Raw genomic sequence first — 14560 nt, 5'->3', positions numbered from 1 at the left:
TTATATCATATAAAATCACATGACCACAACCTCATCACATAATTAATACAATTTAAAAGGGAATATATATATATATATATATATATATATATATATATATATATATATATATATATACACATACACAATTTTCATATAAAAATATCATTTAAACTGCATCTGCTTTCTTACTAAAATAGGTTTCGAATTAATAGCAGCATTAATTCTTGGATAATAAACAAAAAACACAGGTACCGGAGCAACACACAGAGCTGATAGAGGCAAAAAGCATCCAGTCCATGATAAAATAATTTATTCAGGAACCACAATAAAAAGAGTAGAGGTAAGCGCTTTCACCCAACAGGGCTTTATCAGACCATAAACACACATGAAACAGATGTTCCTTATATATCTACAAAAAAGGCACAAACCCAAAAATAGTAATGAGTGGTCTTAAAGTAATAGACATGTCTTCAAGTAACAAACATCTATATACCAAGACCTAAACACGAGCAATTAAATTAACCTACAACACATATAAAAGTATATAAAAAAATATATACATATATATATGAAAAATATATATATACATAAAACATACCTACTGCAACACAGTCCTAAATCTACCTAAGCCCTCTAGACTTCAAAAAAGGCTTGAGAGGTACTTTATCATTAAATCCAGGGTCTTGATCCTCCTTGAGCCTAATGTGTATATAGAGAGGTTGGATAACGGATTATTGAACACAGGTGTGTATAGGGAATCTTGTCATCGAAATTCCCTCTTGCACAGACACAGCATGCACCCAGGTTATGTATTTGGGAACGTGGTCAAAGGTCAGGCCATGAGGGTATCTTGATATAACCTTTCCCAAACAGGATTTACTCAGGAATTGAATGACCTATGAGACAGGTTTATGGCTAGGGCATATAGGATAGAAGAGATTGAGAAGGGGTTTTGTGGTTTGTCTATATTGAGGGTGGGTGTAGCTACCCCTTACTTTTCAATCTCAGTAAGCCAAGGTATCCTGGAGCCTTCTTCGGAGTCCATCAGACCTGATAAGATCAGGGTTCCTCTGTTTTACACCCAATACATGGGAAGTTTTAAGGATGTCATCAATACTCATTGGGAGGTGTTAACAGTGGATCCCAGTATTAAAGAGATTGTAGGAGACACCCCACACTTTGTTTATAAGAACAAGTGTAACCTAAAGAGGTTACTGTGCTATCCCAATAATAGGGGTAGGGCTGAGAGACATGATGTGTTGGGAACATTCCCTTGTAACCAGTGCCATTTTTATGATTTTATAGACTCTAGTGAAAGTTTTGTTTATCCACTTAATAGCAGTAGGTATGTGTTTCGGGTTCTTGCTGATTGTATGTCTGAGCATGTTGTATATCTCGCTTCCTGTGAAGCGTGCAAGGCATTTTATGTTAGCAAGACAGATAGGAAGTTTAGGGATAGGATACATGAACATCTCTATCAGATCAGAATAGGGTCCACTGTTAATGCACTTTCCAAACATGTTCTGGGAACAGATGATACCCATGTCTTTAGGTTTAGGGTTATCGACATGATACACCCTGACCCCAGAGGTGGAGACACTAGGAATCATACTGAGAGTCAGGAAGCTAAATGGATCATTAGGCTCAGGGTGGAACAGGACCCTGGACTTAATGATAAAGTACCTCTCAAGCCTTTTTTGAAGTCTAGAGGGCTTAGGTAGAGGTAGGACTGTGTTGTGATAGGTGTGTTTTATGTATATATATATTTTTCATATATATGTATATATTTTTTATATATTTTATATGTGTTGTAGGTTAATTTAATTGCTCGTGTTTAGGTCTTGGTATATAGATGTTTGTTACTTGAAGACATGTCTATCACTTTAAGACCACTCATTACTATTTTTGGTTTTGCACCTTTTTTGTAGCTATATAAGGGAACATCTGTTTCATGTGTGTTTGTGGTCTGATGGAGCCCTGTTGGGTGAAAGCACTTACCTCTACTCTTTTTATTGTGGCTCCTGAATAAATGATTTTATCGTGGACTGAATGTTTCTGCCTCTATCAGCTCTGTGTTGCTCCGGCACCTGTGTTTTTTGTTTATTATCATTATTGGACTGTGTGTGGTGCTTGGAGCATTTACTCCCTGGGAGTTCCTGGTTTTTGGTTTTATTAATTCCTGGGTATTTATCTGTGGCAAACCTAACTATCCATTTGTATTCCTTTGTTTCTACTTTATTATTTATATTGCCCCCTCTTGGACTTTTGCCTGCTATATCAATAACCCTAAATCTAAATTCATGACTTGAATCAAAATATATTATATGTTTAGCTAGTGCATTTGTGTGCACCTGCCTATGTATATCTGAATGATGTTCAACAGTTCGATCTTTCATCCACCTAGTAGATTTACCTATATAGAAGGCATTACATTCAACACAGGTAACAAGGTATATTGTTTTCATTATTGGAAGTTACAAAGATATGGAAAGTAAAAGTCTGCGCAGTAACGGGGTGAATGTAAGTATTATCAGTTAGAATAAATGAACAACAGACAGTTATAACACAGATATGTGCCCTCTCTAATATTAGTGACCTTATTATTATGTTTTATTTCTTTATAACATAACCTTTGCTTTAAATTCCTGCTATTTCTGTTATGCAAATCTCAGTTCATTACCAATATTTTTTTCTATACCTGGCATAACTTTCAGAATATGACATTTTTTCCTATTATTTCTTTCACCCCTGACTTTTCTTTTACTGTACCTTGTTACATATCTTAATTTCTCCTGTTTTTTACATGTTTGGTCACGAACACCTGAACTCAGTTCATTCCTTCCAAAATATGGCTTAGCTGTATCTGAACTATGTGTTATTACATCCTGCATAGTATTTTCCAGTAACCTCTGATCATATCCCCTCTGTTTAAATTCTTCCATCATTTCGTTCAGTTGGCTGTTAAATCCCTCATCTTCAGTGTTTAACCTGCTTACTCTTAACATTTGACTCTGAACAACCCCACTGAATATATGTGACGCATGCATGCTACCACTATGTACGTATCGATTAGCATGCATGTTCTTTTTGTAAGGTCTATATTAGAAGACTGAAGACGCATTCTTTCGAATGCGTCTTGGTCGAACTTAAAAGGCTGAAAATGCAAAATATCGAAGCGGCTGTTAAGCAAATTCTCTGGTCTCAGAGTTGGTATATTTAAGTAGGGGGGCAATGCCCAAAACTTACTGTAATGTTTGAAATTGATTTTTATTTATTTATTTATTTTTGTTGGAACAGCGATTTTTTAACAGTGATTTTTTTCCTTTGGAAAAAAATCGCTGTTCTGACACTTTGACATTGTAAGCTTTCACTTACATAGGGTCGATCAATCACCATTCGCTTTTTTAAGCGTTCAGTGATTTAATATAGACCCTTCTTATATATAGTGGTAGACAACCCTTGTCCTTTTCTATATATTTTATATCTAGGAATTCTATCATTTCCTTGGAATAGTTCATTTTAAATTTCAAAAAAGCAGTTGAGGAATTAAAGTAATCAACAAACTGTCCTAATTGTTCTTCTTCACCTTGCCCAATGAGAAACACATCATCAACTAAATGAACATAGAAGTAAATTCTATCAATGTAGGTGTTATTAGGGCTATATATAAATTCATTCTCCCAGATGTTAAGTGCTAAGTTTGAGCAGAAGTTAGCTATAGATGTACGCATTGTCACATCTGATTTTTGTAAATATACTTGATCTCTAAACATAAATATATTATTTGTCAAGACAGTTTTTTATTTTATTTAACATTTGTTAACCAGGAAAGTCAGACTTGGAACTAAGCCAATTTTCAATGAAGGCCTGAGGAGAATGCTCCAGATGCATGTCTTTGTAATGTGGGAGGAAACTGGAGCACCCATTAGAAACCCACACGAATGCAGGGAGGACATGCAGACAGAAGGCCCCTCAGCCGAGAATTGAACCAGAGAACCTCTTGCTGTGAGGTGACAATGCTACTGCTGCACCACTGCGCCATTTCCAATAGCTGACACACATTCTCTTCCAGCTAGATCAGTTTCAAGAGTTGAAAAGCTTCTTATACCATATTCATTTAGTATAACTGTGAATAGGGAATTAATATCTAACGTGATCATATAAAATTCACCTTGCATCTGTTTCTGAAAACAATCATATAACTTTGTCATAGGTTTATAGGTAGGTACTAGGCTATCGGCCCTAGGGCCTATACAAGCCCAGCCAAATGGTACCCTAGCTTTTGCCACCCAAGAAAATTATTTTCCTGTGCCACTGTCAAGCAGAGCCAAAGAAGTGATCCCCGGGGAGAATTTCCCATCCAATCATCAAGATTTTAATTGAAGAGTGCTAATGAGGAGCTTTGTTTGATATAGATAGGTAGTTTATTCCAGAGTATGGGAAGTCTCTGGGACAGGAATCTATCCCTTCGGCATGTTCTGTTTATTGTGGTGACAAGGCTTAGGTCCCTAGAGCGTGTAGCTCAGAGGGATTGGGATTTCTTTAAATGGAGCATGTCCAACAGTTCTGGGTTTGACATAGCTTTGTATGTTAGACAGAGATCACCTCTGAGTAGGCGATATGTGACGGAGTAAAGCTGGAGTTGTTTGAGATGGTCTGCGTAGGGCATCTGTTTGAGGCTGGTAATCCTCTTTGTGAGGTATTTCTGTGGCCTTTCCAGTTTTTGTAGATGTCTTGTGAGGTACATACCAAAAGGGGCGTTGTACTCTATAATGGGTCTAATGAGTGATGAATAGAGGGGAACAATGACCTTTTTTTTTCTGGATGAAAAACCTTTTGTGATGAGGTGTGCCACGTAGAAAGATTTCCTGACTACTGTGGCGATGTGATTATCAAAGGAGAGACTACTGTCCACCTGTGTCCCAAGGTCTCTTATCACACTTTCAGTGTTAAGTATACTACCGCCTATGTTGTAGTTCATGGGTAGCGAGTTTTTACCAAAGGGGATGACAATGCACTTTTTGGCATTGAGCTTGAGGCCATGGCTTTGACACGAGGCATCTGTCTCAGTGAGGCCCTTTTGTAGGATGTCCGCATCGTTAGGTGTTTTGATTATGGCTCCTAGTTTGCAGTCATCTACGAACTTCATTAGCCAAAGACCTTCTGTGTTAGCCTGTACTTCAGAGAAGTAGATATCAAACAGGAGAGGACCCAGGACTGAACCCTGTGGTACTCCACTTGTCACTGGTCTGAAGTCAGATTTGGAGTCTGCTACTTTCACAGTGTGGGTTCCCTCAGTGAACCAGTTGGCAACCCATCTTGTGACATAGGGATTTATACCTAGTTTAGTGAGTTTATCTATAATTCCAGAGTGGGGGATGGTGTCGAAAGCCTTGGCAAGATCTAGATAGGCTGTGTGAACCACCTTACCCTCGTCTACGGCTTTGGTGACTGATTCAAAGAAGTCTATCAGGTTTAGGAGACATGATCTGCCTTTTACAAACCCAAACTGGGAGGGGTCCAGAATTTGGAGATTACCAATGTCTTTGTTTATAAGTTCCATGATGATACGTTCCATGGCCTTGCAGACCAAGCTTGTCAGGCTAATGGGGCGGTAGTTCCTGGGGTCAGTGGTGGCTCCCCCCTTGTGGAGTGGGATAACTGTTGCTGTGCACCATTCAGCGGGCACAAAGCCTGAGGTGAGGCTATGATTGAAGAAGGTACTTAGGTGGGGTGCCAGTTCGTTCTGTAGTTCGTGTAGAACACAGCCTGGGATGTTGTCTGGTCCCATGGATGCTGTGTTGTTGACTTTGGAGAGTGTGGTTTTTACCTGTGCAGCCGTGATTACAGGAACTTTGCATTCTTCCGGTATAGAGATGGGCTCTTTAGGGGGTGAGAGGGGGGTAAAGTTAGCACTGAACCTATCTGCCAGGATGTTGGCAATATCAGTTGGGTCTGTATATTTAGTGCCATTGTGCTGTAACTCAGAACAGATCTGAGTGCTGCCATTGAGATTCTTGACATAGCTATAGAATGCTTTGTGGCTGTCTTTAGAATCAGTGGCAATTTTGTTTTCATAACTAGCTTTGGAGGATTTTATCAGGGATCGCAGCATCTTACTGAGGCTGACCAGGGAGCTCCTCCACTCGTGGGATTTTACTCTCTTTTGCAACAGTTTCTTCCTTCTGTTGTACAGTTTGTTTATGGCAGGGGACCACCAGATTGGCTTCCTTTTTTGGAGGATAGTGTCTTGGTTCTGTTTGGGATAGCACAATCCATGCACTCGTGTAAGTGCTTATAAATTGCAATTGTGTAGGATTCAGTAGTCGTAACTGTATTGTTCATCTGCATGGGTGTCATGAAATTCACCACTTCTGTCTTAAGAAGCATGAAGTTGGCTTTGGAGAAATTTTTTACCATGGTTTCCTTAATGGGGGGGGGTGGGGGCAGGATCTGGATATCTAGGGTAATTAGTTTACGGTCGGATCGGACCAATGAGGCATTGACTTCAGGTGTGGAACACCGGTCACTCATGTTGGTAATGACTGGATCTAGGATATTGTTGCCCCTGGTGAGGGTGTGGATAAGCTGAATAAGATGAATTCCAGAAAGCGTTGAGTGAAGGAGTTGGTACATGAGTAGTTTTCCCAGTTAATGGTGGGGTAGTTGAAATCGCCCATTATTAGGGTGTTTGGTTGAACCCTAATATTTTCCAGTACATCAAGAAAAGAGGAGTGGGAATCCCGGGACATGGTGGGGGATCTGTAGCAAGCTACAATTTGGATTGCAGTTTTGCCCAGAGTTAGTTGCACTTGGGTAACCCTGGCTGCATTATGCTGAGCAGCTAGCCTGGAGGTGTGAATATCCTTAATGAATATGGACACAACTCCGCCTTTGGTGTTCCGGTCCAGGTTACATGGCCAAAAAGTGTGGTATGAGTTATAGCCTGGTAGTGCAAGGGGTGCTCTCTGGAGCCTTGAACCAGGTCTCAGTCACTGCACAGATATCGATGTTCCCCATTTTAAGGAGTGCCTCGAGTGAGTGCATTTTGAGATTTAGACTTCTAGCACTGAGTAGCATCACCCTCAGTTTTTGCTTGCCTGTTCCTGTTATGGTAGTGAATTTGTCATTTGAACCTTGCCTAAAAAAGGCACTATAGGGCCGGCAAGAAGCTTAGCCAGTATCTGGAATCTCAGGGGTGACAGGTGCAGGTCATCTCTGGAAAGCATCGTGGTCTGTTGACCATGTCATCCCAGGCAGACAGGTACTGGATCCCTTTAGAATGACACCAGAAGCTTAGCCAACTGTTTAAGTCAATCATTTTGTCCTTGTACTGCGGTATCATTCTGGGTGATGGCAGAATGCTACTCAGGGCTAGGGTCATACCTGCCTGGTCTACAAGATCGGAGAGCTCTTCCATGTCTCTTTTCATGTAGTCCAGGGAGGTACATCTCAAGTCGTTCACACCAACATAGACAATGAGAGAGTCATATTTGTACTTGTTGTGGAGTGACCTGAGTGCGTGGGTTATGTGGCAGATCCTGGCACCTGACAGACAGCTGACAGTAACCTTCTCCTTGTTTAGCCTGGTGAGTGGGACATCAGTGTGCCTGACTATAGAGTCACCTATGACTAGTGTGTTGTGTACGTTGTTTTGCCTTATTGGCTGTGGTTGAGTGGCACACTGAGTCTGCGGGCTTTGTGTCATTTGGGTTGTGTTGGGGGGATGGAGGTTGCTTGCATTTCTGCTTTGGAGGTCTCTGTTGCTTGAGCAGATTATTATTGAGAGCCTCCGCAAATGTTTTTGTGTTTCTATGTGTGGATTTTGGTGGTGTACATTTAGTGAGACAAGGTGATGAGTGTGGTGTGGTGCAAGTGTTTACCTTCTCCTCTTGATTGTCAAGTTCAGTCTTGGTTGGAGAGAGCTTTACCTCCAGTTTGGCTAGAAAAGTGCATCTCTCACAGGTTGTAGTGTTGGGTGGCAGGAGGAGAGGGTTGTCTGTGTACATGAGGGAATTGCTACATTACCCCAAGATGCCCAGATTCATCAGATAGACAGGAGAGAACACTGGGAGCTGACCCTTGAACATGCCTGAATAAAAAACTATTTTTTTCTAGATAAGTGAGGAAAGTGAGTACAAGAGCTGTTTTTCTGTAAGCAAGTGAGAAAAGTAAGTACCAAATCTGTTTTCCTCTAGGTAATGAGGAAGGTTGAGTGCTGTAGTAATTAGTAGGTTATTTAGTGCTTACAACAAGTTCTGAACAAGTGCTGATCATGAATAAGCAAATTCAAGTGCTAAAACTAAGAATCTGTATCTGGACTAAACTAGTTACAGGAAAGGGGGAAACAAGTGCAAATGAGGGCTTTTAAATCAGAAAGTTGAGAGAGATGGAAAAACTGCCCAAATGGCCAATAACTACAATTTCTGGGCCAGAACCACTCCTTATGTGGTAGATAGGTTATCTAGTGCTTACCACTCCCACTGATAAGCTAGAAGGCTTCCCTCCAACACAGAAAGCTTGGGGGGGGGGGGGGCTCAGAAGCTTACATACAGGCCTGGATACAGCAAATCTGAATCTGGACTACACTAGTTACAGGAAAGGTAGGAAACAGGCTGATTTTTTTTATATAGAGAAAATTAGCTAAAACAGCAGTAAAAACAAATCAAATGCAGTGCAAGCTAGCACACCTGAGTATGTAGTAATGTTAGACCAAACAGTTTTAAAAAAATGCAATTAAATTAAAAATGACTAAAAACAAGTACAGAAGGAGTCTATTAGGTAGAATGAGGTAAAGAGATGGGACTGGGGGGAGTGTCCCAGATCAAATCTACAGTGGGGGCGGGCAACTGCAAAAGCCTCCAAATTTAAACAAGACAGAAATAGGGAGGGTCGGTAGGGGAAAACAACACCTACAGCAGAGATCTGAAAAACTATACGGTGAAGCAAAAATAACTGCACAACTCTGAAGTCAGCCAGCAATGGTATAAAATTAGTCAAGCAACAATTAACAGTATACAACTCTGAAGTGCCAGAAAAATATACTTAGCTCTGTATATCTCCAGATAGTTTGAAGGGCACTCTGTCAGGACACAGGAAGGCTCCAGCAATGATATACCTTTGTTTCAACTTTATTTATAGTCAAGAAGTCTGCAGTATCTTTTATATCACTCTTGACCTTATACATAAATCTACTTAAAAGTGACTGTAGATATAGGGAAATGGGTTCTGTCACCCAACCCCTTCCTGAAATAATAGGTCCCATGGGGGGGGTTTCTAGACATTTAAGGACTTGGGGTAAGACATATAACATTGGTATCACAGGAGATGGTACTGTCAGATAATTAAACAGTTCAACAAAAATGTCACCATTAATTTGTAGTTCACAAATTATCATATTCACCACAATGATACATTTCAAGTCATGAATTTAGATTTAGGGTTATTGATATAATAGGCAAAAGTCCAAGAGGGGGCAATATAAATAATAAAGTTAAAACAAAGGAATGTGAATAGATAGGTATGCCGCAGATAAATATCCAGGAATTAATGCTGCTATTAGTTTGAAACCAATTTTAGTAAGAAAGCAGATGCAGTTTAAATGATATTTTTTTATATGAAAATTGTGTATGTGCATATATATTCCCTTTTGAATTGTATTAATTATTATGTAATAATTATTATGTGAAGAGGTTGTGGTCATGTGATTTTATATGATATAAAGGTGAATGTAATTACTGAGTCTATTATTGTACTACTTGTTGCTTTTATGCTATTTGTATTTTATTAAATTCAGTTCTAACGTTCTTAGTCAGAGTTTTTTTTTGTTTTGTTTTGATTCGGGACAATTCGTGACTACTTTCAGACCAAGTTCATTGCTATTTTATCTATTTTTTTATTGGTGAAATATTATGTGAGCATTATGGTGGCAGGTAATGGTGTAAAGTGTAACAAGGGTAGCTAGTAGTAATGGATGAGAGGTAAACATAGTTACTTGAGGGTTTGTGAGTAGTGGTTTGGTTGCTGGTTATAGCATGGGGGTATAGAATTTAGTAGGACGACTTGGTGGGTGGAGGGTGGGAGCTTGTTAATGTTTGCAGTTGCACATGGCGACCACACACATATTTATTTGGGATTGGTTGAGGTGGTGGTTGGGATGTGGGTAGGGGCTGTGGTTTTGTATCTATAAATTGGCAGATAGTGGGGGCAGGTGGAAATTGGGGACAGGGTAGGGGAGCAGAGTGAAGCCCGAGCACAATGAGGGCGAAATGGAGTGGGCAGGCCCAGATCAGTAGTCAGCTGACAATGGCGATATAAACTATCAGTGAAGTGGCCAAGTCAGTGAGAAAGCCTGAGCTAGGTGGGAAGATGATCCCAGGAGTAACAGGGAAAACAATGTGAGTTAGAGACAGTGGAAAGGGGGGAGTGCTGTTAAGCACCTAGAAGGAACAGCAGAGCCAAATTAAGGGCAGCTGCAGTGAGAACGTTTAAGGGTATTGCTTTCCCTTAGTTTTTATATTTCCTGTTATTGTTGTAGTTTTGTTTTCTTTAAACTGCAAATAGACCTAAGGGTACTGGGAGGTGTTTAATTTTAGATCTCTGGGCATATCAGTAATTATGTATGACCTGAACTGTAGCTACGATAATCAAGCTGGAGATGTGCTGCTACAGAATTACTTGGGTCCCAGCTTTAAGCAATCTAGCCTACAATCGGGTGGGAAACCTGGTGTTATGATGATACCTGGTGATAAAAAAATTAAAGCTGGAGTTAGTTACAGATGAAACAAGAGAGGTAATGGAATGCTATTTTATAAATTTAAGTTTTTCTCAAAAGAAAATAGACTTTATTTGGGGGAGGCACTTACCGGAGAGGGTTATGCAGCTGTTGCTTCCTAGTGATGTGCTCTTCAGTACAGTGGTTTGATTAAGAACTGTACAGCAGAATGCACTAACACACTCACTAACACTTGTTTAAGTTAGTGCCGTTAAGGTATTTTACTGTCTAAACACTTGGAAGTTAAGCACCTACATTCATTTTTAGTCTCTTTAGTTACAGGGCAGTGTCTATGGGTGCACAGTATGCAAGTGAGATTTTTGTGGTTTCCACTGCTTGTTATTGGGTGCAGAGATCCGCTTAATCTGATGGGTGGTTTGGATTAATTCATTTTTGTCTCTAGTTACTGGACAGTGTCCATGGATGTCCAGTGTGCAAGTGAGATTTTTGATGTTTCCACTGCTTGTTATGGGGGGTGGAGACCCACTTGACTTGATTGGTGGTTTGGATTAATTAGTTTTTAGTCTCTTTAGTTACAGGACAATTCGTGACTACTTTCAGACCAAGTTCACTGCTATTTTATCTATTTTTTTATTGGTGAAATATTATGTGAGCATTATGGTGCCAGGTAATGGTGTAAAGTGTAACAAGGGTGGGCCATCTATCTCAGAAAGCACTTCAGCAAATGGATATGAAGCATTTTTCACCCCCATACCAAAATAATACAGAAACTATTCTTCCATGTTTTGTCCCTTTTATTGAGACAGACCAACCAGCAGCAATTTATACACAAGAAAAAAACTGTTCCAGAAGCAGCAGCAAGCCATCCCTCCAAATAAAAGCAAACAAACAGACAAAAAGCCAGCCAGTTCACTTAGTAATAATGAATGAGAATCAATCAACTCTCCCAATTCCCCTAAGAGGAATGTTCTCCCATTTTACAACTTAGAGATGTGAACTGACAGCAGTCAGGTAGAAGAGAGGCAGTGGCAGAAGGGTAATGCACACTGTGTTGTGCCACTCCTAGTCTCAGAGTGTATTGCTTCTACTACAGAACATCCTATGCAATTAGCTTTATGAATAATCTAACATCTGATGGACATTTTAGCTATGCAACCAAAGCCTATTGCAAAGGAAAGTAAAGGGTTTTCTTTAGAGTATGGGTCACCCAGTGTGAAGCTTTAAGGGACTTGTCATCCTCTTCCATCTCAGATACAAGAACCTCTGGATCATAAATCCCCCAGGACAGTGACAGAGGGGAAGACACTCCACTACTCCTGTCTTCAAATGTAGGTGGTCTGCATGTGAGATAAGACATCAGTTATTAGCAGATGAGTGCTGAAGGTTAGGTGATAGGGCCTGGCACCCAGAGAAGTAGGTGCTGGAGGCATTGTTAGCTTTTGGGAGTCAGTTCTTGAGAGGTCTGTGTATGCCAAATTCCCATCTTCTCATACTCCCTGATGGTGTGATGGTACTCCCGTCTGTGAGGACAGGTCTCAAACCACATTAGAGTGACATATGTCTACTATCTATGCAGAATCTGGGGACTAAAATAGTGTAGGAAAAAAAAACACATAAACTTTCCCCATCCTATCTAGCAAGTCATACATGACTCGGGAGGTGGTAGGTGTGAGATCTTGGGAGAATACTGGTTTATCTCTAGTAGGATCACCAAGCTTACAATGGAAAATTGAAGGATAACTTAATGGGTGTACCCTAGATGTGAGTATGCATTTTATACAATATGAAAACATATGGTCCGTTAACAAAAATTAGGTGACCCTTAAGTGTACACCACATTTTCTCGAGGAAACTAGTACTGGAATTTTCCTTAAGCCAGTCTAGTAAACGTCTTGCTTTCGTTGCTGCAATAGAATATAGTATATTGAGAACCTCCCTCTGAGTGTTTAATACCAGTTGAGGGTTTATCTGAAGATGGTGTATGAATTCAAAAAGATGGGAAACCTTTTCTACTTTGCTTCAAGGAGTATGGACTTGTAGTAAGCATCTTGCTAACTGCTTTGTGTTTTCCCAGGAAGTGAAGAGCTGTTCATTGGAAATACTTTTATTAAATTCCATTCAACCAAGGATATGGTTACTTCCTCTGTTTGCTTCAATAATGTCTCCATTGCATATATTTGTACCATTGTGTGCCTGATTTTTAGTTCACAACTTCAGCAAGTATTGCTTGGACTTTAATTCCAGGAGTTAATTATCTTTTGGCACCTTGATGCTACAGCATTTGGCCTTCTGAGTCCTTGCCTTTAGGATTCTTCTGGCTCCAGCCCATTATGAGGTTTAGTCTAATCTGCTGGGATTATTCCCAAATGGTATCACTACAGATGGCTTCCAAAGTCATATGGAAGAAATCCATACACAGTATATCAGCTGATCTGAGAAGAAGCCTTTTGCACTGGGGGGGGGGGATGCTTATCCTCCTCCTGTGTCCCAGGACAGGACAGACATGTCTGGATGTCCTCTCCATCCTGCAGCTAAGGGTGGATTTCCCTGTAATTTATGAAAGTGTGTAATTCATTATATTCTTTTATGTTCTGCTGTTTCCTGTGTTGAAGGCTGTGCTTGGTCAGTGGACAAGAATGAAAGTGAGGAATACAGGGGCTTAACACACCCTTCTAACCCAACATATGATATTAATTGTGCCACAATGTGGCTTGCATGCCCTTAAGCATAGGAAACATAGAAAAATGAATTCTTATCTGATACTACTGTGGAAGGCTTCATCGCATAGGTGATATTGTAAACTAACACTGAGGTCATATGAGATTGTATCTTACAGTTGAGTGTGTGACCTAAACATTGGGTGAGAGTTTGCTAGCTGGCAGTCAAGGGCATTCTTCAAAATTAACATTCCTGCCCCTCTAAACATTTTCTGGAAGATGGAGAGATAAGAACAGTGTTTAGGACTTTGTGCAATTAAATAATATCTGCATTTTACAAAGGCGTTGAAAAGTTGTAACTTTTTTTTTCAATTTCTAGCAATATAAATGATATCATGGAAACTTCTGGTTGGGAATCGTTGATGATGTACCATCCTCACTTGGCGAGAGAAGCATTCTCTTCAATGGTATCAAGAGAAAGCGTTTTTGTGGAACCACCTTCTAAGAAGAGGAAAACATTCTAGGCTCTTTCCACAACCTGGTCCCAGAATATTATGTGTATTATGTGGCATCAGCACCAATTTTAACTATGTATTGCAGAGAAGTACATTCATTGCTTACTGTCCTGGATTTAATATCTGAGGCTGTGGTAGGATAGTGACCATATGCTATAAAATCCAAACTTTAAGTAGTACCAATTATCTTATAGAGGAAGAAGGAACGATAGAATTAAAAAATAACTGCAAGAAAACAAAGTTTTGTTGCATTAGTATCAAGCTTCCTTTTGCTATCCCTAACAGAATCTGCAGTCAGCAGGACAGATTCTGGCAAAGAGTGACCCAAGTAAAAACACCTTATTGAAGACAAAGGGTGAATAGCAGTGTTAAGAAATATGAAGAACTGCACACCTCTTTATTGGTTAAAATATTCTGGTCCCTTAACAGCAAAGCCTTCACAGGAGAAAATATAAAACAAAAAAGATATGTGTGTGGTCGATAAACGTGGCAGAAGTGAAACTTCTGTAAGGAAGTGAGAAACAAAGCAAATGGTACAGTACAATATAAGCTCTTTCACACTTCCTTACAGAAGTTTCACTTCATCGCACATGGCGACCACACACACTTTTTTTTAAGGGATTGTTAAGGGAAGCAATATGCAGATGAGACCACACCTCTCAACTGTCCAG

General features: G+C 39.9%; 1 protein-coding gene across 1 annotated transcript in view; it reads left to right on the top strand.

Annotated features, from left to right (window-relative positions):
* The window catches only part of LOC122788036 (speckle-type POZ protein-like), a 127943-nt gene extending 114045 nt beyond the window's left edge, over nucleotides 1-13898 (top strand). Inside the window, exon 9 of the mRNA XM_044054956.1 lies at nucleotides 13754-13898. Within this exon, the coding sequence (XP_043910891.1) occupies nucleotides 13754-13898 (145 nt within the window). The remainder of the gene's footprint in view (nucleotides 1-13753) is intronic.
* Nucleotides 13899-14560: the final 662 nt, after the last annotated feature.

Source organism: Protopterus annectens, chromosome 13.part0, assembly GCF_019279795.1.
Source record: "Protopterus annectens isolate FY-2018-M chromosome 13.part0, PAN1.0, whole genome shotgun sequence".
NCBI classification, from domain to species: domain Eukaryota; kingdom Metazoa; phylum Chordata; order Ceratodontiformes; family Protopteridae; genus Protopterus; species Protopterus annectens.
Note: the sequence above shows the minus strand (reverse complement) of the source record. Positions and strands in the feature narration are given on the sequence as shown.